The sequence below is a fragment of the Artemia franciscana genome, chromosome 21 (genome assembly GCF_032884065.1).
Source record: "Artemia franciscana chromosome 21, ASM3288406v1, whole genome shotgun sequence".
NCBI lineage: Eukaryota > Metazoa > Arthropoda > Branchiopoda > Anostraca > Artemiidae > Artemia > Artemia franciscana.
In genome coordinates this window covers 18625382-18652286 of record NC_088883.1, presented here as the reverse complement: position 1 = coordinate 18652286, position 26905 = coordinate 18625382, and the positions used below count along the sequence as shown (strand labels likewise).

The 26905-nt window shown below is 34.5% G+C and overlaps 1 protein-coding gene across 2 annotated transcripts; it reads left to right on the top strand.

Annotated features, from left to right (window-relative positions):
- Window positions 1-26905, top strand: LOC136040889 (uncharacterized). 2 transcript variants are annotated; one of them, XR_010620906.1, is made up of 5 exons: window positions 1-148; window positions 5857-10999; window positions 13840-14092; window positions 15766-15879; window positions 26736-26905. XR_010620906.1 is itself a non-coding variant. In XM_065725300.1 (5 exons), exons 2-4 carry the CDS (start codon window positions 6091-6093, stop codon window positions 15839-15841), a joined length of 870 nt encoding a protein of 289 aa, XP_065581372.1. In that variant the 5' UTR covers window positions 32-148; window positions 5857-6090; the 3' UTR covers window positions 15842-15879; window positions 26736-26905. The 2 variants fall into 2 exon arrangements, 1 of the variants encoding a protein (XP_065581372.1); XM_065725300.1 differs by having other exon boundaries at window positions 32-148; window positions 5857-6631.

The window sequence follows — 26905 nt, the reverse complement described above, 5'->3', positions numbered from 1 at the left end:
AGAAACGTCCTTGAAAGAAGCTGAAGAAATTGTCGAAGGGCGTATTGTGCGGAAAGTCTAAAAATGAAAAATGCTGGATTTCTGAATTAGTCAAAGCTTGATTATGTCTCTTAAGGCGTGTGTAATTTAAGAAGGATTGGAATAGTGGGTAAGTCAATTGAATTCGCTTAATTTAGTAGAGCAGATGTATAACTTAACAAAATGTTTTCATTTGCTCATTGATCCTAAAAGGCTCAGTCCAAAACTAGCTTATGTGTTCCTTAATTTACATCTTGGAGCCACCTTAAGATCTGATCTGTGTGGATTTCAAATTTACACTGTTAAAATTGTGTTTTATCAAGAATTTGCTTGCTCAAAAATTGAATAGCCAACACCACTTCATGCATCCTTCAAAATGGATAGGCCTATCATTTATACTAATCAGTAGAATTCTATTTAATTGACTTTTTGCTATCTTAGAAAGGGTTTTGGTTAGGAAAATGAAACTTTCATGGATGGATCTACAGGCTAAAGTAGCCTATGTCCCAGGAAGATATTTTAAAGTACCTACCTCCACTTCTTCTCCCTCTAGAGGGTCCTGAAATTTGCCTACATGACAGGTGAAATTTTGAGAAAACAACATTTTACCTTAATTTTCAGTTTATTTTTCTTTCTTTTTCTCTGTAATAGTTTCTTTTTCTCTGCCTTTAGTTCTGAAAATGCAATTCATTTTATTTGAGTAGCCTGGAATTCTGAGCTGTATCAGTGTTTTTTTTTTTCAAAATTTAGGAAATGTATTTGCATATCTTTAAAACCTTATAAAATAGAGTTGAGCAAAGTTATGAAGCTGAAAACAATTTTGTTGTAGCCTATTTAATTAAGCAGAAGATCTATTTTGCAAGGTTTCACTTTTGTAACACACATATTTGTACAGGTCATCAAAGGTCAGGGCCTTCTAGAAGGAGAAGGAGAGGAGGAAGTTGCTTCAAAATGCCTTCCTGGGACATACTTTAGTCTGTAGATTCATCCCTGAAAGTTTCATTTCCCTAACCTAAACCCTTTCTAAGATAGCAAAAAGTCAATTTACTAGAATTTTACTTATTAATCATTATGTTTGTAATTTTGACCCAGCCCTTCCTCCTAATGGGACCAGATATAGACTGTATAAGTAGTATATATGACTATCAGTTATAACATCAATTAATAGGCAAGGCTAGTAAGGGAGCTCAGGGTTGTTTAGGACAAAGGTTGGCTTTGACACTGCCATTATAGAATCAAGTTTTATACCAAAAACCACAACCAAGAATTGACAAGTGGCCAACTTTGTGCCAAAGTTTCTTTACACACATATCAAAAATATTTTCTTTGAACCATTTTTTTAAGCTATTTTTTCATTTCCACTAACATACACAAGTTTTGGTAGTTGTGTTGTTTATGTGATTATGTATCTAAGTTTTAGCAAGTACTTGGATTTATCATATTGCTAGCTAACAATAGTCACAAATTATATCCACCTTAACTATTTTGTTTTCTTCAAGCATTTTTTAGAAATGGTCAGTGTGGGGTTAATTTGGGTTGGCCTAGACAACTTTTAAAAGGCATCTGGAACAACCCTCTTTTGTCAAATTAGCCCTAGGAGAGGAGATACAAAGGCTAATTATCACATTTAATACAGTGCTTCTGTATTTAGCCCAACAATATAGGTTACAGTTTTGCTGTTGAGGTAAACCTAGAGCAGTCCACATTTCTGACCTATGAATAAACTGAATATACCACTTAATGAGTCAGGTCAATAGGATAACCTCTTTACAAGGTCATCATAAGACCAAACCTTGACTTTGGAAACTGCATAGCCACTCCCCAATATAAAGGCAACATGAGAATTCTTGAGGGTGTGTAGAGGCATGCCACTAAGGTTATAAAAGGGCTGAAATACCTCCTCTACAATGAAAGACTAAAAAAACTCAAATTACTCAATCTAGTGTACTGCTGCAGATGAGGTGACATGCTGCTTACCAATAAACTCTCTACTGACACATCTAGTCTCCTCAACTTGAATATGTCCTACCAATCCCATACAAGAGGCCATTCTAAGAATCTTCCTAAATGCCACATGAACACAAGAATCTATCAAAACATCTTCTCCAAAAGAATTGTCAATGACTAGAATTCCCTTTCTGTGTCCACAGTGTCAGCAACTTCACCTATTACTTTCAAGAAGTCACTGGATAGCAAGTGGTCATGCAGGAACTGGAAATACTGCTGGCAAGATTCAGATCAGTTTCAGATGTCAGTCATGATCACTCACAGAGCAACACAGATCCATTGGACCTTATTGCTCTGAAGTGCAAATTAAGATCATGCCTTTTCTATGCTCTTTCCTTTTTTCATCCTAGGAAATAAGGGCACAAGCTTCAATAGAGCTGGATGAATACATTCCTGAGGTGAGAACAGTGCAATTTCCATCTGATCCTCCAAGGCAACATGTCAAGATAAGTTAAAGGGCTTCAACAAAGTGTTTATTGGGAGATTATTTGCTAACCTTACCTTAGTCTATGCCTAATACCAAATCCCTCCAGACCGTGTTTGGCACATCTACAAAACATCCCAACTCTATTACCTACTCCTAGAGTGCTTGCCCAGAAGGACTAGAGGCAAGTGGCCTTGACAACATCAGCAAAATATTCTCAAAACATGACCATGGTATCTTTTATGTGATACCATGTAGGTAAACATAATATGTTTATGTGAACCAAGTAGGCTACTTCTGTTTTTATTGTTAAAGGGTTAATTTCCAATCACAGATGCAGAAAGATAGGTCACCTGAGTACTTTGGAATTAGTTTATCTAAGTGGTTATATTAATTCTGAATCTTCTGTGAAGACCATGAAACATTTTTGTAAAGCACACCAGATCATCAAAAGAGACCAAACTTTACTGTTGCTAGGTAATCATGACAGTCACTTGGACATCCAAGTAGTCAACTACTGCAAAGAAAATGAGGTATTCTTAAATATCTCCCAACCTCACTGCTTGTATCCCTTGTAACTCTACAGACAATTCAAATAATGATGAGAAGTAACTTTAATGAGTGGTTGAACCTTTGTCCAGGGCAATGTATCTCCATATGTGAAATAATAGAACTCAGCCATGTTCCATAACATAAGAAGTTTAGTATGGGTAATATTATGGCTGGCTTTAGAAAGCCTGGACTATGGCCATTTGACTATAATACTTTCTTCTGTGCTGAATTTTCTGCTGCTTCAATTTTAGATAGTCAATTGCTAGACAGCCATTCTCAACTTGCTGAGCCAGACCAGGGTGCTGACAAAACTAAAGAGCCTTCTGTAGTCTTTTCTGTAACTCCTGAGTCTTAATTCAAAAACAACACTATCCTTATACCAGTAACACATCTAAAAAAGAAGAAAAATTGATTTAGAGCTTGACATTTTTATCTGGAATGACCATTATCCTGTCGTTTTTTAGTTATTTTTGTAATTATATTCTATTGTCTATTTTTCAAACACATAAAACGGCTTTTATTATTGCACCAAGGTTTACTAAATTAGCAGCAAACTAGGTTTGGTTTCCTCGAATATTTGAATTATTTTGTATTACTTTTCTCTTCTAAGTTCAACGGCTAGTTTCAAGATTTCATCATAAATCAAATTTCATTGTATATAATTCATTTGCTTTGTTATGCTTTATAGTAAAATTGTTTTAATAATAGTATTGGTTTTTCCAATTTCCTCCTTTCTTTAGTACGATTTACGAAGAAGGTAGATGCATTAATGTATACACTTTTCTGTTTATTTGGTATTAAAATGTGAAAGTAAATAATCTGCAGGGACACTGAGTGGTAGTTTCCTCATAAATAGGAATGGTAGAAGAAGTTTGGGAAGTACTATGTTAATTAAACAACAAACGTGACACATATGGGCCTGCTATTAATGGCACTTGGAATTTACCAAGTGAATTTTCTAATTTTGAAAAATTAGAATAATGAGGTATTTTTAACTTAAAAACAGGCGATTGGATCCTAAAGAAATCTGATATTTAGAAGGACCTCTTGTCACTAGACAAAACCATAAAATCTTGAAAAACACAGAGCGGAGAAATTGTAATGATACTTGCTGGGAAGAATAAGCATAATTCCTAGATACATGATTGACATAATAAGACCAGATCGGCTCTCTTTGGGGGAGTTGGGGGGGCTAATTTGGAAAAACTTGAAGAAATCAGGTATTTTAACTTACAAACGGGTGATCAGATATTAATGAAATTTTAAATTTTGAAGGAACCTGTCTCAGAGTTCATATTTTAAATCTCAACTTGATCCAGTGACATTGGAGGGAGGTGGAGGGGGAACTGTAAATCTTGGAAAACGCTCAGAGTGTAGAAATTGGGATGAAACTCGGTCGGAAGAATAAAAACATGTCCTAGATACATCATTGACATAACGGGACTGAATCTGCTCTCATTGAGGGACTTATGGGGAATGTTAATTCAGAAAAATTAGAAAAATTGCAGCATTTTTATCTTGCAAAAGGGTAACCAGATCTTAACAAAATTTGATATTTAGAAAGAATCCATGTCTCAGAGCTCTTATTTTAAATCCTGACCAGATCTGTTTACATTGGGAGAAGTTGGATGGGAAAATGAGAAATCTTGGAAAACACTCAGAGTGAAGAGATTGGGATGAAACTTGGTTGTTAGAATAAGCAAATATCGTAGATACGTGATTGATGTAACTGGACTGGATCTGCTCTCTTTGGGGAAGCTAGAGGGGTCCAGTGCTTTTGCAAGTTCAGTGTTTCTGGGTGTGCTAGGACGATAACAATTGTTGCGTGTTTTAGGGATCTGCACAAATTGACTTGATTAAGTCGTCTTCCCTGATTCGACCCTCTTTTGGGCTGAAGAGAGAGGAAAAATTAGAAAAAATGAGGTATTTTTAACGTGCGAATTGGTGATCAAATCTTAAATGAGTTTTGATATTTAGAAGATCCCTGTGTCTCAGGGAATTTTAAATCCTGATCTGTATTAAGCTTCTGATTTTCCTTTTAAATCAGTCTATTGATTCTTAGAATTTTGCTATTCTCTCTCTCTCCTTGTATTCTATTTTCATTCATCTGTAATGTTTTGGACTTCCTCATAGGACAATTCTTTCTATTATGTTATTTAGAGACAGTTTAGAGCCTTTCTAAGAATTGATTTCAAATTATGTAAAATTTGAGGAACAGCTTGGTTGAATGCAACCAAAACCAATGTTAGATCAACTTATGTAACTGCAGTAATTCTGTTTTTATGCAGTTTAATTTAACTTGCTCAGTGTGGTGAAATGTAAATCCCCTGAAACTCATATGATCAGCCAGATCCACTTCTAGATACATTGAGTTTTTACATACATTGGAACTACTTTTAGCAAAGACTCAGGACTTCAGGAAGACTAAAGAACAGCTTTAGCTTTACAAACCAAATGGATTCAGTCTAATTGGCCTGATATTTTAGATAGGGACTGATTTGTACTGGCAATACATACATCAGATAGCTGCTTCTATGTTATAGATAATCAACAACAACGAATTATAGTTGATTGTAAATAATTCAATTGTTCAATTTACAACCTATTGTATCTAATGAAACTATTACTCATGATTAATAACTATGACTACCATCACGTAGTAAATAATTAACCATTTATTCATTAGTGAAATTTATTGCCGTCTTTCAGTCCAGACTACAATTTTATTTTAGTATATCAAGCAAAACTTTCAAGATGAAAATAAAAAGAATTTCTTGTCATGATACACCATGCATGCTAAGAATGGCTGTAAATCAAAAACCTATTCAATATTTACCACTGATTTTTTTTTTCAGGTGCAAAGCAGAAGAGAAAGCCAGCAGCTCATTCTTCACAAAGATGCTTCTGTAAAGCTTTCAGTGAAGAATGATTTCAAATACTTATTGCTGAAATGTTCGTGTACAAGAAATTCAGGGACGTTTGATATTACGTTAGATAGTAACTTTGGTGGAAACCCTCTTTTGTATAAAGGCTGTTCTAGTGGTACATGGACATTCTTATTAAATAAGAAATCCCATGGTACCTTAAGGATGAAGAGTAACTACCCAAAAGAAATTAAAGTATACAAATTAGGAACAGGAGATGTAACAGAAGAAAAAACGCTTGGTGTTCTCCAAGAGAGTGGTAAAATTCGGTTAGAAGAGCTAGGCAACTTTTCTAGGCCACAAGTACTTGTGGTTCTTTTGGGACTTCGTGGATCTGGAAAATCAACCACTGCCTCATTGCTATCAGGAAATGAAAAAATGTTTCTCCAGGGAAGAAGTAGCACAAAAACAACAACTATAGGCATTGATATATCCTCAATAATTCCTGCTAATGAATATGTTCCTGCAATCAATAATGCATTAAAAAACAGTTTCAATAACAGTGGATCAACTTTTCCGTTAGTATTTACTGACAGTGAAGGAATTGGAGTGAAAGGCGACAGCATTGATTTTGTTTCAACAATTCCTCCTTTGCTTTTTTCCAACGTTATAATATGGGTGACAACTGATTCTTTACGGGCAGATGAGGAACTTACAAAATTGAATCGCTATCTGAATTTGGCAAATAAAATCCAAGATGAGAATGGTGAGCTTTGCACTGACTTTATGGGCGGGCGATTAGTCGTAATAGTGAATAAAATGCAAGGCTATGAAAGTGACGAAGAGCTTACAGACGAACTTTTAGGAGAGTTTGAATCAGAAACCCAAGCAACAAACAGAAATTCTATACGCAAAAAACTAAAGCAATGTTTCAAGTCAATTCAAGTTGTAGGATTCCCTTATTTGTATCTCCCGAGAACAGATGAGTATTTAAAATATACTAGCCTTAAAGGAGAAAGATCAGATCGTTTCAAACAAAGTCTAATTAAATTAATTACATTGATTTTACAAGAAAGAAGCCAAGCTAGAGTTCTTGCTGGCACTGTTGTTACACCAACAATAATGACAAATTTGTATGAACTAGTACTTGAAAAGATTAATTCAGGTGCCAAATTTCTTAATACTGATATAATGGATAATTTGTTTGCTGCCAATATAAGACAAAACTTAACCGAGTATGCGTTTTTCTTTAACGAAAATTTAAATGAAATCGAGAGAAATAATAAGATTGAAGATCTGGTTGAAGCTATCAGTTCTTTAACAGAGGAGAAAAAAATCAAATTGAATGTCCTTGTAGAGCAAAGCGAAAATGAACGACAGAAAAAGATTGTTAAGAAAGAATGGGAGGTTAACAAAATTAATGAAAAATATGATAACATACAGATTTAATGGTACTATAAGTGAAAGTCATTCATTGTTGATGAAACTCCTTCACGTCTGCATGTACTTACCAAAACAAGACCGTGAGTGCTTGAAGGAACATTTTTCCACCACACTTTCAAGCTCCCAAGATCTACTAAGTAAATTACCATTAGGAATTACACAAAAAATTAATCATATGTTAGACTCATTTTTATTGGAAATAGAAAATATGTTTATTCGATGTTCCATACAACGAATGTCAATTGCTTATATTGAACGTGCTGAAGCAGAGAAACTTGTACAGGAAGGTATTCGAATCCTGAATACGTTGAACTCAACAAGAGACATTAACAAAGCATTTAACACGTTTGAAAGTTTTAGAAATAGTGTTGCAAAAAAAAATCAGTTTGATATACCTTCATCAATCTTACCATGTAATTTGAATGGCCATCTAGAAAACGGACACAGGATGGTTCAATATGTAGTATTATCTTTCAACAAAAACTTGGAAATGCTAAGGAATAGACTCGACTTCCATGAACGGATGGATTCAAGTGAAATATGATTCGATTTCAATATCCTGTCCCCAAGGAATACTTTAAACGGCAATACAACGAGAACATTTGATAAGGAATGTGATTTGAATTCTATAGTATCATCTTTATCCTCAGATATAGAGGAACTTCAGCTAACTTGCCTCAACGTAAATATTCATGGCAACACCAGCACAACTTTAAAGTTTCTTTCGATCGAAACAGTTTATTTAAATATTGATGATAGCGGTTCCAATCTCTATTTAGTAACGCCTGATCCTCCTTTGAAGTCAAGTATTGGTCACGTAGGGAGAAATGACTTTAGCGGAGGAACCGTATCAATAAAGGTGCATTATAAAGTCAGTGGTGGTGTGTTGAGCATCAGCGGAAGTGGAGAAAATGGTGGTGAAGGAGGAGATGGTTTTAATGGTTCACAGGGAGCTGAAGGAAAAAGCGGAACCATATATCCTATGTTTTATAACATTTCCTTCTATGATGCTAAAAAGGAGCATTTACTAAACGAAACCTCTAAACATGTGGAGGAAACAATTGAGAGCAAACTAAGGGTGTTTAGCTGTTTAGCTCCATTATTGATTAATAATTTTGTATGTCTTTTTGTTCCTTTCACTAGGATTTATTATGTCAAAATTACAACTATTACAAACTTGAATTACACATCGACTAATGCAATGCCTGGCGGAAAAGGTCTTCAGGGGGATCCTGGCCAACCTGGAGGAAATGGAGGTAAGCCTGGAAGACTTCTGCTTGATGTTAATGCAAGCTTTAGAAAACATTTTGTTCTATTAACTGAAGGTGGAAAAGGAGGAAAAGGTGGTAGAGGTGGCAAAGGAGGTCTTGGAGGTAAAGGTGGAAAAATTATGGTTTTGACGAAAACATACACTAGAATATGGGAGTACTATAATCATTCATCATTCACAGCTATTGAACGTGTAATACAACCTAATCATGTAACATTCAAACCTGTCGAAGGAAATTTCAATACCACTACTGAAGTCAAATCGAAAAAAGTTCTTACGACTGACTTAAGCAATGACAAAGAAACTTGGTCTGAAAGACAAGAAAAGCGGTGAAACTGGAAATGCTGGAAAGAAAGGAAAAGATGGAAGTGAAAATAAAATTAGAAGTGAAATCGAATACACAATAATTACTGAGAGCAGTCTTTTTTCTATATTTAAAGAAATACACTCTTTAAGCTTAAAGGAAAAAGAGGACTCAACACGTATAAGAGAACGAAATATCCCTGGAATGATTTATTTTATTGAAAAAGATATCATTCATGCTGCAATACAGAATAATAAGCTTTCTAATTTAAGAGTTCAATATCCAGCTTTGCTAAATAGCAAAAACTTTGACAGCCTTGTTACAGATGACGTAATTTTAGCAGATCAATCGATCCATGCTTACAGAATTAGACAAGAGTCTCTGAGAGATGATTTAAAAAAATAAATAAACAAATTAAGGCTAGTTAATGATGAAATTAGTCACTTTAACACAGGCCACCTTAAACATATTGTCGACAAATTGAGATTTAAACTTTTGTCAGAATCAGAAGACTTTTTGTCTAAGAGTAAAAAAGAAATTAGGAAGATGATTATCAAAACTGTGTTTGACCTTGGAAATGTTTTTTCAGCCATTTATGGGAATACTGGAGGTTTAGTTACTGGACCTGAAGGATTTGTAGACTTGTTAACTTCAGAACAGACAATGAACATCGACAAAGTGTATCAAGATTATTTATCGCTTCTTAGAGCTAGTCACAACACAACAAATGAGTAAAGTGAAAAAATTCAAAATTTTATCAAAAGTGTTAACAACACTAGAATAAAAGATCAAATAGAGTTTGGAGTTCAATTTTCGGATTTGATGAATGCTTATACTCCTGTTTCTTTGACAAATAATGATATAAGCACCAGGTTTCAACGTCACGAAGTTCGTCAGTTGGTTTCTCGGTTAAAATCTGTAATTTTCGATGCTTCTAGCCTACTAGGAGGCTAAAACGTACCGGAGCTTGATTCGCTGATGTCTCTTGTTGATTTGATTTAAAAATTGATCTTGCAGAAAAGGCTATCGAAGTTAAGTCTGAGATTGCTAATATCGAGTTCACAATCAATGAATTTCAAAGACGTACTGGAATCCTAAGAAACACATTAAAGGCTACATTGGACAATGAGGCGTCCAGTAAAAATGCACTTGATGACCTAGTCGCTTGCACAATGCTTAATTTTCTATCGACAGGAAAGCAAATCTATTCCAGTCTGTCCAAGCTTATAAATGTGGCAGCATATATTCAACAGAAAAACGATTTTTTGTCCAGAATTCCGTCATATTCTCCTCTTTCAACCCCAGAAGAATTTGGAAAAATTCTCAAGCTCCTGAGCAATGAGCTGAATGCAGAGCCTATCGTGCATAATAGTATATTTAAATAAATTCTAGACGAGACAGACTTTCCCTCTGAGTTTGAGCTCCTTAGATCAAGCCGATCCGCAAAATTTCCCATTTTTTACGAAAAAAATAGCAACATCTGGATTGAAAATGTTCAAGCCATATTGAATAATGTCTCAAGTGATGGGAAGTGCTATATGACTTCAATAGAGCATAGCGGCTCAAAACTTTTTGTTATTTATTTCTCTTGTGAGATCCTTATTTTTCTTATTAGGTGGTACATAGGTGAGACCCACACCTTTGCGAAAAACCACAATAATGAGAACATTCAAAGCGACTAATCAGATATTAGTGCAGTGACTAATCGTGTTACAACGATTGAAAATAAACATAATATGCTGGAGAATGAACTTGTATCAGTTAAATCGGAACTTCGGATTTTGAAGAATATGAACACCTTGTTTTTGGATATTAACCTTTTAATAAAGCAAGGTTCAACCTGTGTGATTTCCCCAGAGACATTTATGATCGGATTACCTTTTTACCTGGTACTGACACTTTTGCTACTTATTATAAATTCCCTTGGGATCTAGTGATTTATTAACTGCAGAGACTTGGACTAAGTGTTTTAATTTAACTCTGAATCTAATTGGATTGCGCAAATAGTTAAAGGAAATAACGCTGCGTTGACGAGAGAAAGGATTTGCTTGTTTTGGGTTTTCTCAAACTTTTTCATCGTTTGGACGATTGCGTTACGATAAAGGAGAAAAGTAAAGGTAAGAGGAGAGAAGTAAGCAGAAGCATGGGGGAGAGCTGTTTGCAAGAGCCGTGGTACCCGCCGGGCTTTTCCCTTAAATTGCGGGGACAAGGTAGGCAGCCTCCAACGCAAAGGAAATTGTTAGGGTCTCAAGTCTCGTCTACGCTTAAAGTGTTTTTCACAAAACCTGAAATTTTTCTCTTGACCACTTGATATGCTTAACTATTTTCTACTTGCGCTTTATCTATGCTTTGGCTTCCTTGAGTACTTGAGAGGCTGTTGAAGATAAGCTCTTAAAACGTTTTCTTTTCCGATTCTAGAAGGATATGAACTACTGTTTATTTCATGATGCTACTAGTTTAATAAAATGTTTATTCATCCCATAAATTGTTGAGTGGCTCTGAACTGCTATGGATGAACTATTTATATAACCACACAAACATGAAACTAATTGACAAGAAGGCTCCATAATTTTACTCCTTTAAATTTGTTCTTCGGATATAATAACACCTTTCATAATGATTTCCTGGCTCATCCATCAGGACGTTTCTGTATAAATTGGTTATAACTTCCTAATTTAAGGTAAAAATGAAAGTATCCAAGATAGTGACTAGGCAAAACTGTTTCCTAATCTGTCTGCTTATGTTTACTATTTAGAAAAGAAGCAACAGAAAAAACTATTTAGAAAAGAAGCAACAGTCTCTTATTGATTTCCTTATGCTTGGATCTCCACGAGGGGCTTAAGTTCTAGTTTTAGCGGAACAGCAAAAGCTTCTTAGATAGAACGAAGAGAAGAAATTCGTCTTTTTGACATATTGGAAGCTGTTTAGAAATATGCTCGTTGCTTCCATTATCCTCAAATTTTTTGGTGGTTTCCTCGATAATAAAATTGAATTTTTAGAAATCTCTAAGGAAATTAACGTTTGTAAGTATACAAACTTTAGCAATAAATACAAACTTATAATGTTCGCTTATATTTCAAGGAGATTTCAGAGAACCTATTTTTTATATGGGGAAATTTGGAAAAGCCCAAAAAAGTTGGGTTAATGGAGTCCTTACAGCATTCTGCAATGTCCTATGAGGTAAAAACTCATGACGATTTACATCACAATCAATAAATTATATAATAAGACAATACCTTGGCATTAAAGGCTGAAATCTAAAAATAAATGGGAAAATAAAAAATATAGGATTAAAATATAATCATAAAGTTGAAGTGATAGATGTTTTACTGTCTATAATTAAAAAATGAACACTTAGTGTGACAAATACTTCTATTTTCATATCCTTTATGTTCCTCAAACAAAAATAAAAATCATTTAGTTTTTTGCTCATGCTATTTTCTTAATGCTATGTTTGTGGCGTTTGATATATGTCGTCATGATCAGATGTGATTGACAATACACCTATACACAGAGTAAAATTTTTGGTGAAAGGGGTAAGTTTGTCAAAACTGCAAAAAAAGACAAGTATTGTTTACGATAGTTTGCAGAAAATCGGGGAAATGGAGGAAATTATAAGATATTCAGAATAGGCTCCCAAGCCCGGTCTCTTCCCCCGTGTGCTTGTCCACATTAGGCCTGTGTGAAATGATATAAGAGAAATATCTTGCATGTTAGGGATATTTTACTGAAACTTTGGGTGAAAATATGTCGGTGTGACCACAGGATCGTAAAAAAGGATTGTCGGCAATAACGTTGCAGAAGGAAATGTTAGAACGAGGACAACTGTTCTAGACAGAATATTATTTTCCTTTATGGTCTCAAATTCTTTTCCTTGAGTCTCCACCAGAATCTTATATTTAATTTTTTAGCAATACTTTCTAGCTTTAACGAAAAATATGAAATATCTTGGAGAGATAAACAGAAATAAAGACTGGATTTTGATCTAGCTATCGCCGTTCAAAAATATATTTGGCTAGTAATAAATTGTTCTTGTAAATAGATTTAGAACCTATTCAGTGGGGTTACAGAGTTAATTCTAGAGACTAGGATTCCACACAACATAGACATATTTTGCTTGTATTTTAACACATGAATTAACTTCAAAATCTTATTAAAGCAGGGATATGTCTTCTCAATGGATCATAACGAATTTCATTGTCTTTGAACTGCCTTGATATCTTCATGCGCATAGTTGTACAAAATAAGTTTTTTATCATAAAATTTACTCGCAGTCTTACTTCATATATTTGTTAATGTCGATTATTACTAGCCAGATAGTGTGATATTATACGGTTGGCATCTGAGGTGTCTCCCAATTCGAAGATACAACAATCAAATTTTAAGTGTCAGAATGTTTTCAATAATCATCAAAGAGAATGCTTCTATTTTTTGTCTTAAATTTTATGCATTTTTTAAGTGATAATACTTCATTATAGTGACTGCATATAGCCAGAACTCATTAAAAGGTGACCAAATTAAAATGTTTAACGGGTTTACCATGTTTTGTCGCATGATTTATACCCATCCACGCATTGCACTCCCGTCCGATTGCAGAAAATCGGGAAATCGGTACCTAGGCTACGCAGACCATTGGTCAGCATGCACAAAAAATTACTCTGTTTTGTCTCGTGGCTTGGGAATCGATTCGAAGCTTGAAGGAATTTTTTTAGCGGGAGGGGTTAAATGGACTTAAAATTTTGTGTCTGGAGAGCAAAACATTTTTACCTGGGCCTGATAAAAGAGCCTATGGTAATGTTTTTTTCTTTTATTGTTGCCTTTAGCCCGACCGGCTCTGTGGCTAGTTCTGTTATAATGAAATTCAATTATTTAGAAAAAATTATCAATGAGTCATACAGATTCAAAGAGTTGACATCATTTGTTGATGTCCTGTATTCTTAATTTATTTATTTTTTAGAATCTATTCTTGGTGGCGACAGCCTTGACAGTCTAAGCTTTGGTTCTATGATGAGTTTCTCTAACAAAGGACAGATGGCATCGAAAAACCAAGTATTTTTCCAGCGGGAGATGTCGCCAAGCCCACGTCTTTGCCGGAGTAACAGCATGAGAAGCAGCAAATCTGACAAAATATATTCAGCCCTGATACAAAGAGTTGAGGATATGGAGAATGTGGAGACGATGGATTCTGTCATGGCTCAAATGGCTCAAAGGTGTGTGAAAAACATTGCAGACACAGTTATAAACGGCAGTGCATCCATTTTCAGATGCATTCAGTACTGAACAAAAAAGAGTAAATTATTCAAAGCCGGAACTTCTTATGAAACCTCTTATGACTTAATATTCAAGAAAATAAATTGAAATGTCATAAAACTATTCAAGCAACTCTAGAACCTTGAAAGTAATATTTGATGCCCAACGAATATTGCCAAGTTTATTTGCGAATATGGACTTCATTCGGTGTCACCAGGCATGGCTAAGTTCTATAAATTTGGTTTTTAGATACTTAATTTGGCCAGATATATCTACCAAAATTAATTGGCTGGATTTTTCGTTTAATGAACCCTTAATTTGACTTTTAATGGGCGCGTAAAGTATGAAAATTTCAAAACTTAAGTTTTTACGCTTCAAATTTTTTACCTAGATCATACACTTTAAGGATCCTTCACTACTGAAAAAGAGTAGATTTCAAAAAGAAAGTTACAAGGGAAGTACTTTACTTCAAGACAAAATGTCTACGCTTTCTTGTTAAAAAAAAATGTGGCATAACGAATTAATATTTCTAAGAAAAGTAAATTTTGGACTTCGGAGTCTCTAAGCACAAAAGCTTGTGTCTCACATAATCTTGTGTTGTTCTTACTATGAATGTTCGAAATCGGTGAATGTCGACAGTTACCGGTGAATGGCCGAAATATCTTTTTTCTGCTTAGATTTAGTCATTATTGCCAGCCAACTCTTTCATTTTTATGCAATGTTTGATGGTGGCAGGTTAGGTTTTTAACCCATTTCTGAGATTTGCAACCTAATTTAACCTAACTTAACTGTTACCATCAAAGCTTGCATAAGACTGAAAAAGCTGATTTGTAAGGCTAATTGAATCCAAGCAGAGGAAAAGGAATTTAAGATATTCACCGGTGAACGTCAACATTAACCAGATTTCACACATACACAGCAACATTGTCACTATCGTTAGAGGTAACTTTATACAAAAATAATTCAAAGGAAAAAGTAAAAAACTTTACCACTGAGACTCATCTATTTGCTCTTGAAAGAAGAAGAGCAAGAAAACTTATAGGTATGGGGAAATGTGCTATCCTACTCAGGAGCTACTCGAGTATTTCAGGAGCTACTGGGTTTCCTCTGGAACCCAGCCGTTGAAATTTGGCTTGTGAGAATTTCGGTTTAATTGTACAATTTTCTTGGTAAAGCTACTTACTTAAGAAATAATTAAAGGTTTGCACTGTATCATCAATTCAGCTAGATGAAGGAAAGGGCCAATTTGTTTTACTGGTTCTTGCTGATTGGGTTATTGTGTTCAAACAAAATGTTGCAACCCTGCCTTAATTTACTTAGCAACTCGTCTAAGCTTTAGACACAAATAATATGGGATCATCATGAAGCTAGTTTAGTTCTTAAATACTATTTATTCTTTTTCTCCCGTAGAGATTGAGTAAATGCTATTGATTTCAAAAGAAAATTGGGTTTAAACCCAGGGGCATAACCTCCTTGGTTAACAAGAAATGGATAGTATAAGATAAAAAAAAAATTAACCATTAATTTAGTGAGGCTTAAAATGTCTTTCCATTTTTCACCGTCTTTCCTTATCTTTTCTCATAAATCGTATTTAGTTTCTTACACGTATTTCATTCTTTTGGATTGTTTTCAGGCTATACTACCCTCCAAATCCGATGAATTCAAGCCCATCTTTTCAGTCATATGGCCGTTCAAGTTTTGGAAACTAGAGTCCTGCCGACAAAATTAGGGACTAGAGAAGATGAATGTATGTTGACATCTTTTCTCTATTTAGCTTGTTTGTTTGTCTTAAGTTCATTCCCTTCCCACTTATCACAAATACTGAATAATTAAAATTCAGTCCAAGTTTAGGATTGGAAAAAAATGAAATTTCTCGCATTGTTGTATGTTTTTTAGATTTGTATTTGACTCAGAACAAAAATTTAAGTACATTAACCCTTGCTTTTTTGATTCCATATCGTCTTTCAAAGAGGAAAATACAAAATGAAATAAAAAAAAATTGCTTGTCGGTATATATATAAAAATGAATGTATGTCTGAATGTGCATTACTAAACCACTAATATGATTGCCATCGGACTTATTACTACCACTGCTACCACTACTACTAAGGCTAATGTTATAAAGGTGAAACTTTCAGAAGATGTTAAAAAAAACACCGTTTGCATGAATGTTGTAAAAGACATATTAGTAATGTCCCAGGAACAGCTTAGGGTAATAAGTTGGAACTTCTAGGGCGTGTTGAGTGCATGTTGAACTAAACAAAAGACCCAGCATATGAATGTTACTACTACAACCGCTACTATTACTACTGATATTACTACTGCTGCTATTACTGCTACTGCAACGTCTGGTGTCACTGCGACTACTTGTGGCGGTTACTGCTTTTCACTGTGACTGCTTGTGATTACAACCACTTTTGACTGCGATTTCTTACGACTGTGACTACTTGCTACTGTGGCTCCATTTATTTGTGACTACTAGTGTACCTCTTGTGCCTATTACTGCAATTAATTGTGATTTTAACATCGGTCACTTACTGCGACTATGCCTACATGCTATTGCGACTGCAATTACTTGGGATTGTAACTGTGACTGCAATAACTTGCGATTGCCGCTACTTGTGACTGTGACTAGCTGCAATTGTGAGTATCAAACGAACATAAGTCACAATTGATAAATATGTGAAACCGAAAACGAAAGGAAATTATAGTGAATAATCAAGTTAAACTTAAAACAAACAGAAATTACTACAAACAGGAGTATGACCGCCTACACCTTTTCTGGCCCAGAACGGCATTTGCATTTTGCTGAAAACGAAAAACATCTTAAACATTTTCTCTCTTATAACATTAGTAAATACAAAACTGCTGAAACTATCAGGAAAGAATAAAAATGTATATTGCACTTTAAATCTATATTCTTTTTTCCAGTAATCTTGATCAATATAATGAATCTTTTTCTTTCTTTTTCAATATTAGGTCAAATGAAAACTCGCAGCTCAAAATAAGAATTGCTTTAAGCGAATCACAAGGAACAATCTAGTCTTTAAAGGCTTAAGGGCGTTGACTCTTTCCCTGTTTGTGGTAGTTTGTTATTGATTGTAATTTCTGTTTCTTTTGGGTTTGACTTCTTTATTGATAGTGGTTCATGATCGTTTAACACTTGAGTTACTATTTGACTTTATTTCCACTCATATTCGATTTAATGTAGCTCTTTACTTTTCTTTAAAAAATATGTTTTGTGGAAAGAATTTGTCTTAATCAATTGAAAATCGAAAGACCAGCTATGGATAAGAAAAAGTAGAAAAATAAGATTTCCCACTTATTCACTATTATTGAGCTGATGTGTGGGGGGGGGGGGGGTATAGTCTTGGACATTTTGTTTCAAATTTCTTAGAAAAGAAATAACTTGTACCAAATACATTGCCTTCTTAAATCGTAAATCAAAAGATCCCTAATGTCAAAAATCAAAAGACACTAATTGTTTATCTTATATATCCCAGGAACGTGTGGGACTGTTGAGTGGAAACTTTAAAGAAGTGTTAAAAGGGGGTCAAGGATGCCTGGAATTTGCTTCTCAGAAAGTGACACCCTTATTCCTCTAACTTTTCTAGTATCCCCGTCTGAACTGTTTTCAGTTTTTAATGTCTTATTAAAAATGTCGTTGTAAGTTATTACAGACTGTTTTAAGAGCTATACTGCATGAGAAACAGCGATTTTTAGAGCCACCTTAAGGTCAATAAGTGTACTTAGCTTGACCAAAGGCTGTGATATACCCCCAAAATCCCCGAACCCAACCTAGCCTAATCTCTACAAGTGACATAATGTCATAATGACAAAAATCTACACTGACATACATGAATAAATCCACAGTGACATAATGGCATAATGGTGCTGATGAATGTGAAGGACATCAAAGGCAATTACAGAAGTACCAACCACATTTTGATTGACATATATCACTAATTCATTGACCGCTGAAGAATATGTCCCTCTCTTAGTAAAATACTGCATGTTTTATGCTTAAGCTATGTATTTAAGATATAATAAAATAATTGTAAAATATAAGCCATCAAATTACTCTTAATCTTGAGTGCCAAATTACACTTATTTTAGAAATTACAATTATAAAATGTCCGTTCCAACTTTAGAAACATTTTTTTTTTGTCTAGAAGGAAAAACTGTATTTTGTTTTTTCTGTGTTAGTCAAGCTTCATCATATCCGAACCAGTATTTGCGTTATATTTTGCTGCTTCTATAGCACACTTAAATAACGAAGATGTGATGCCTACTACCCCATGGTATGAGTCAAAACTAGTTGTCAATGAAGAAATATCTGTAATTAACAATGTTCTTGCAGAAAAACTGAAACTGAACATCGACAAAAGTTCTATTTATGACCCCTGAGCTTAAACAGGATATGAAATTATATTCTTAAAAAAAAAACTACAATTTCTTCTAGTGCTATGAAATGTTTGTTTACATGACCTTTCCATGAAGGTACATCGCCAATGAGCCCCGATAGCTATGTATAAGTATTATCTTGTTTTATTACTCTGGAGAGCGGGCAAACTTTCCAAAGATATGAAATTTGAAGGGTCAGTTAATCTGGACCTATGATATTGATTGAAGTAACTCCTGGATAAACGCACATTTCAAAACAATTGTTTTCCATATATTTCCTTTTTTTGAGATTACATCAACGCATAGGTCTTCGACTCAGCATGTATCCTTAATGATTTTGATGATTTAGTTAACGAATTAACTAAAACTAAAAAGTTTTCAAATAAAAATTTAATAAATATTAAGCTTGAATGATCAACAGTCTTGAATTGAGCTTTCAAACTTCACTCTGTGGTGAAGCCTGTGAAATAGTTCTAACGGAGGTAATTGAGGGGAAGGGACGTTCTTGCCCCCTTAGTTTTTTGCTCCTGTCTAGGTTTGAAAAACACCTTTTTTTAGTCATTTCATTGGAAAAATACACTTTTTTTTATTTGAAAAAAATGGAGGAAACTCCATAATGATTTTGATGATTTAGTTAACGAATTAACTAAAACTAAAAAGTTTTCAAATAAAAATTTAATAAATATTAAGCTTGAATGATCAACAGTCTTGAATTGAGCTTTCAAACTTCACTCTGTGGTGAAGCCTGTGAAATAGTTCTAACGGAGGTAATTGAGGGGAAGGGACGTTCTTGCCCCCTTAGTTTTTTGCTCCTGTCTAGGTTTGAAAAAACACCTTTTTTTAGTCATTTCATTGGAAAAATACACTTTTTTTTATTTGAAAAAAATGGAGGAAACAACCAAAGTGTACTTTATAGGAATATGCTATCAAGTCAAATGTATAAAAAGCGAATAGGTATAAATATAATCTTTAAAATGAGCCCTTAAACAGCTCTCTTTTGTTTCAGAAGCTTGTAAAGTATAGATAACAAACTTTGTTTTAGACTGAAAGTTTTCCATAGCTGTCAATGTTGTCTGCAGTATTTTCTATGGGTGTTTTATCTTCCCTAGGTCGGTGATGGTTAGAAACTATATTAAAAATAAGTTTTCAGCTGAAACTAAGGAGTGATATTAAAAATTAAAACGAACAGACATTATTGTGTGTTAATAAAAAAGATCATGGCAGCATTGTTTCTGAATTAAATTTTAATCAAAAACGAGCAAGCAAAGATAAATTTTAAAAAAGGAAAGTTTTTCCGAGGGAAGTTGAAACTTGAAACGGACAAAAATTATTACTTCATAGCCTATCGAATATATATATATATATATATATATATATATATATATATATATATATATATATATATATATATATATATATATTTCAATAAAACTAGTAAAAATAAACCAATAAATCATATTTCCCTATGTTTCTAGGATTATAGGAAACTAGCACTTTACTGAAAACACAAAATAATATAGAGGTTTTGGTACAGTAAAAGCAAACCAATTAAGGACACTTTTTACTGAATAAAAATATTATCAATCCCTTTTAAATTAAAGCTACAGTCCATTTTTAGATTGTTGCTGCATACATTTTTTTTGTTTAATTTGGTATCACTTTTGCACAAGGGATAGTTAGCGAATATGCACTGTAAATAACCTTCAATGTTAAAGTACTTTTATCAACTATGCGTCCGAGACTCTTTCGGAGTAGGATATCCCACCAGCTCTTGATGAAAAGTCTAGAAAACGAAAGGGTTCGACTTAGTGCGACCCTGAATTGGAGGAAGAAAACGTGCCCGTACTTGATAAAATAATTATCAGAATGCTTAAAGCTAAAAAAGCAGAATACTAAAAAAAAATTCTTTCAGAATTAAAGAGCCAAGTACAAACAAGAAGAATTATTGCTTCACAGATTGCGCAAGCTATATCTACAAGACTACTTCAACTAAACTAACTCAACAATAATATTACTATTACTAAAAACTTACTGCACCACCAACCCGCCTGAGGGCAGCACACCAATGACCACTACTCTTGCGTCCCAACCTATTCAAAGCTGACCTGTTTACACCCTCCCAAAAAGTTCTCATTTCCCTAAAAATGTTCCTTACGAAACCCTCCCATCCAATTTGGGGACGGCCTGCTTTTCGTTTGGCCCTAGATGGTTGGTCGACAAGGACGATTTTTGGCTATTTGTCGATCCATCAACCCCAGAACGTGTTCTAGCCATCTCAAACTTTCTCTCATTATAGCCCTAGGAAGCAGGATTGACCCACATTTTTCGCGCAGCTTACTGTTAGAGACACGGTCAGTTAGTCGGCTATTCAAGACAATCTATTGACAATTTCCCTGGAAAATCAAATTCTCCTCCGTTTTTCGGAGCATCCTCGCTTTAGAACCATACTTGACCACCGTCATTCTTGCTACGTAGACTTATCTTCCTATTCTTCCAAACTCTTTTCAATCTTTAAAAAATACCTTGGGTCTCGGCTATTCTACTTTTAACATCTTCATTGCACCCACCGCAAAAGCACCCGTTTAGTCATCTATTTTCAAACTCCCCCTGTTTATGTTCAAGGGTTTCAATTTTCAGGGGTACCTAATTTCAAATTGATGATAACTTTGAAGTAAACAATTAGGTTCAACCCCTTATACAGAATTCGAAAAGAGTATAATAAAAGAAATACGGAAACGAAACTTGTAACAGGAGGTAAAGAAACATATAAACAAATAAGTGCCAAAAAAGATCATTAAAACTCGAAGCAACTCATATTAGCGAAAGACAATTCAGTAAAAAATTAACTATTGATTCAGATCGAATTCTAAATCTGACAGTTAAAGCATCGACTTCCTCTCAAATTTCGAACTTCTAATGCGTACCTACTTCGAGTCCAAAACAGAAATACAAAAAAAAATTACCCAATAAAAAAAACGGAGAAATTTGCTTCCGTCCAGAAACAAAAAGCTTACAGACCTAAAAAGTAAAAGCGATTGTAACTTAAAAAACTACAGCAAAAACAGAATTTGTTTCCTCGCTCTTTGAGATGGAGGAGAGGCTCAACAACTCCAGCTGAGGATTAAATACTAAGAAAAATCGGTTTGTAATCTTAGAATGTACAGTCCCGAAAATTATATACTCTTTGAGCAAATATTGATGTTTTGTGCCACAAAATGGTTGAAAACGCTATTTTGATGTAACATTATTCCTTTTAGTATTTAAAAAGATTATGATTTGCTGATGAGGATGGCTTGACTGCTTAAGCTAATCACTGTAGTATTCATTCTATTTTCCGCTGAAAATTTGTGAATAAATATGGCACTCACTGCGGCCTTTATGTAATACTGTAGAGCTTAATCTGCCTACTTTAAAGTCGTTTCTGAAACCAGGGGGGCTCAAAACAATCTTTCGAGGGCTTTAGATCATGACAAATCAATTGCACTTCTTAGAATTCATCTTTCTTAGCATTTTGAACGTCTTCGGGCAAAAATTAGTGTCATGGGGCGCAAAATGGTATAAAAAGACATTTTCCTGTGGCATGACTTCTTTGGTTACTTAAAAAGGAATAAGATGTTACGCACTCATTTCATATGGGTCATCTCCCAACACTCTACTACTCATCGTTCGACAATCAATCTACGACTCCTCGTTCGACTTCGTTTGAATATCATCCCTGGGGAGAAGAAGAAAAAAAAAGAAAAAAATAGACACATGTGTGAAACATTTTGTGATGTAAAAGACTTTCCTTATTGTTTAATACGAGGCACTGTGGTCCTCTTTTGTAGGGTTTTTAGGATCACTATTTTGTTCAGAAAGCATATTTTGGGTGGGGGCTCAGGCTTCTTTTTAAAATTCAAAGAAATTTGATGTTACCGCTTCTGAATCACCTCAAGTTGAATTTTTTTTAACTAGTCAGTTTTTTTAACGTATTTATAACTCTTGGTTGTAATTGGGTGGTTTTCGCTCTTTTTACAAGTTTGGAGCTATTGGTCCATAAACATATTATGGCATGTGAATAAAAAAAAAGGTTGAGCTTGTGCATCTTTTTTTTCCTTCAAAAGACTAAACGTGTAAATAAACTATTTTTCTGGGTATAAAAAAAACCTATTTGGCCTATTTGATTTGCCAAAATGTTTCATTTTTCTTTTTTCTGGTCCTTGGTTTTTCAGTATATTTTTTAAGTTTTTTTTTGGAATCGATGCATACTTGCCTCCCCCCCCCCCGCTTTCCTTTGGTCGTGATTTAATAATTGCAATAGCTGTGACATAGTGTTTTTTTTTTGTTTTTTTTTTTGCAAAGCTGGCAAAATGGAACTCAATCTAGTAAATCTTTAGGTGAAATCTTGTAAATAAAAATTCGTCGGGCTGGCTATCCTGACCAGCGTTTTTTTTTTTTTTTTTTTTTTTTTTTGTGTGTGTGTCTTTGGCGTATAGCATTTTTTCGGTAAAATTAATATAAAAACAGATTTCTTATTTGACTCGTGCACTTAATTAAATACAAAACGTAATTTAGTGCTATATTTGATACCATGAAATCCCTCGAGAAATCCATGCTGATGCAAAGGCCTATGAGAACACTAATGTTGTTGGGAGTAATTGGAGGGAGGTCTCCAGGGTGACTTCTGGACTCGCCTATTCATCTACTGTTCGGACTCATTTCGTGTGTATATCCTTACAACATTCCAGAGGTAAATATGTAAATACACTAAATCAGTTCCTTCATGGTAATGACAGAAAGTAGAAAGTCGGCAGTAAAAGATCAGAGAAAACGCGTTTTTAAAAACATCAAGTTACGTTTACATATTTTAACTGGCCTCCCTGAGGCTTTTTATTTTATTATTATTTTATTTTCTTTGAACCTTTTGCAGATGGATTCAAGTAAAATTGATATAAAATTCCGGTAAAATTGATTTATTTCAGTTCAAAAAGTAATTCACAATAGTCTTCTTTTTTCTCATCACTTCTTTGATTCTTTCAGTGTAAGCCACTATATTATAGTGCAAATCACCGTCAGGAGGATATCCGGGTTTCTGGGTTCTTTCCCCACTCTGTGACGAAGCACAGAATCATTGAAAATTCGTCTTCGTTTTACTTGTCATTGCTTTTATGACATAACAAAAGGTGTTTGGAATACTTTTTGTTAGGTTTTTTTTTATTGCACTTCCGAATTACGGATGCTCACATTACAACATAATGAAACATATTGTTCTAGGGCCTACCATGACAGGCGTTGAAAAATAAACCTTTTAACACGACTTAGGGGCAGGAATCATCCCTAATGTAATTTTATGTATGAAAGTTCAGTGCAATTAGACTTAAGGATTCAGAGACTATTTTATGACAAAAATGGAGGTGGATTAATCTAATTCTAAAACCTGTTTATGGCGATATTTTTCGATGTCGTATACAGAATTAGAAAGCTCTGACGCCAAACAAAAAAGTGAAAATAAGAGAAGAAGAAAAAAGAATATACCTTTATGAAGATGTTAGATATATGTGCTTTATTCAGTTTAAAGTCTTGCGAACATAAATTTTCAGTTTTAGCGCTGCCTCCTAGACCCTCTGTTCATTTTGCTAAAGTTTGATTTACACCACACTAATATCTGAAGAACCGTTTTTTAATGATATTAAAATATATTTCTATGATAAAATTTATGTAGTTTTAGAGGAAGGGGGAAGCCGCACTACAAAAGGGCAACAACAGTGTTGACGAATATTACACCATCAAGTGCAATACATCTGAAAGCTCCAAAGCAGAAGTTTTGGGAAACCCTTCCCATCAGGTTTTTTTTTTACCGTGGGAAATCGTGTTGAATCAGCCGTCAAAGAAAACAAGAGAGGGCTCATGCGAACGGATATTTTCAGTTTTAGCGCTGCCTCCTCAGTCCTCTGTTCTTTGTGCTAAAGTTTAACTTGCACCGCACTGAAAGCTGAAGAACCTTTTTATCCCCTTAAATTAGCAGTTTAAGAAGAGATGCAAGTTAATACATTGTGAAAGCGTTTCTTTTCTTTCTCACAAACTTCGCGGGTAGAAACTGAGGAACTTCCAAAAAGGCTCAGCAAAAGCGGCTCTGAAGCATATTAAGTACTCCCTCGAAAAACATTACTATATAGCGTCCAGGTTCATAGAAAGTTTCGGGCTTTCTGAAGTATATCAATATGAGATTCTTTCTTGTTTTCTGATATCCTCCATTTTGCAGGTGTCTCGTATTACAAATATTAGACTAACTTAAAGTATATTTTCCTACTTTAAAACAGAGGGGTCTATTCAACCTTTTGAGGCCCCTGGTAGCTTAAAAATATACTTCTTGATTAAAAATGAATTCTCTAAGAATAAAAGTGCTTCACGGTGAGACCACTGTAATTTTAACTCCAGGCCAGTGGCACTTGCCCGTCTGCAAGTTTTTGTCACTTGCCCGTCGGCTATGTGCCATATAGCGACCGCAATTTCTGTCCATCAGTCTATCGGTTGGTATGTTGGTCCTGGGTTCGCTAGTTCGGGCACTGCCAGATAAGCTAGGACGATGAAAGTAGGCAGGCGTATAAGGGAACTAGATTAAATTGGAAATAGTCGCTTCCCCGATTCGACCATCTGGGGGGGGGGCGGTTTATTCGGAAAAAATGACTAGTATTATTTTAAAACTTTCGTTGCAAGCCTGCCTAGCGCAGTGGATATGGTGTTGTTATTCTGCCCTGAGGGTCGTAGGCTCAGTTCCTGACAAAGACAATTTTTTTTAGGTTTTTTTTCTTGCTCTGCCACTTTTAGCTCTGCCATTCGATTATCAATCACCATCAACAAAGCTCGAGAGCAATCATTAGAAAAATGTGGTATAGATCTGAATACGGATTGTTTTTCCCATGGACAATTATATGTTGCATGTTCAAGAGTCGGTAAACCTGACATTCTATTTATATGCACGGACAATGGGACAGCGAAGAATGTTGTATATTCGCAAGTTTTACGAAGTTAAAAACATGTATCTATATCTATCTATATTCACAGGTGGGACACACGGACACAACTACAATGGCGCGTAACTAATATGGCGCGTAACGACTTACGTGCGTGGGGGGGGGGGGCTATGGGGGGGTTTGGAGCGAAATGCCACACCAACAGCTAGTAAAATATATATTTGCATATGCTCAATAAAACCTAGTATAGCGTTAATTTTATTAAAGAGAACTTTCACAAATGAAACTAACCCCAAGTTACTGTCTCGAGAACCTCCAATTTAAAAACTTCACGCTCAAAACATGCAAGAAATAAAAGACCAATAAATTAGAAAAATTCAGTGACCTTAGAGTTCAAAAGAATTTGAGGAAAACAACTTGGAAAAGCAAATTTTGGGCCTATATTTTTCAAATGTACTAAAGATTATAAAGAACTTCAAAAGTATTTTTTTTTACTAATCTAAGATTTTATATTATAATTTCAGTTTTTCCTTTATCCAGCTGATTGAAGATGATCATCGTATCCCTATGATTTTTTTTTACAGTTTTTTAAGGTTAGGCCTATTTGTTACTTTTTGATTTTGTCCTTTTTTGTATTTCACTTTTTTGGACCAAAATCACGCAAGGGTTTCAATCTTTATCTTTCAAGAGCCAAAATTGGCCTGTATAAAATTTGGAATAAATAAAATGGAATAAATAAAAATGGAATAAATTGAACAGAATAGTGAATTCAAAAATAACTCTTCTGTTAGATGATATGATCTTAGCTAACATCGTGAACACAGTGTCAACTAGCTACTGCTGCAATCTATTGTCTTTAAACCTGTTTTATTTCTTTAGGTGAAAATTGCATAAGTGATATTTCTTTCGGTGAAAATTGCAAATTTAATTCCATTTAAACTTGCTCTCTATCAAATCTCCTCCCACACACACACACATCTTGCTGTCAAATTTATTTGGGGAAAACGCAAGAATATTTCACTTTTTTGGAACAAAATCATGCAAGGGTTTCATTCTTTATCTTTCAAGAGCCAAAATTGGCTAGTATAAAATTTTGGAATAAATAAAAATAGAAAAAACTGAACAGAATAGTGAATTCAAAAATAACTCTTCTGTTAGATGATATGATCTTAGCTAACATAGTGAGCAGAGTGTCAACTAGCTACTGCTGCAATCTATTGTCTTTAAACCTGTTTTATTTCTTTAGGTGAAAAGTAAGCCACGAAGCAAAAAAACTGAAGGTGATTCGACAAGCAAAGGCAAAGGCAAGGTAACTCAGGGTGGTAATAAACCTGCAAGAAGAAGAGGAAGAGCTGTGAAATAATTTCAATTTTTTATTATATAACTTTTAAAAAAAATTAAACCAAGTTTTAATCA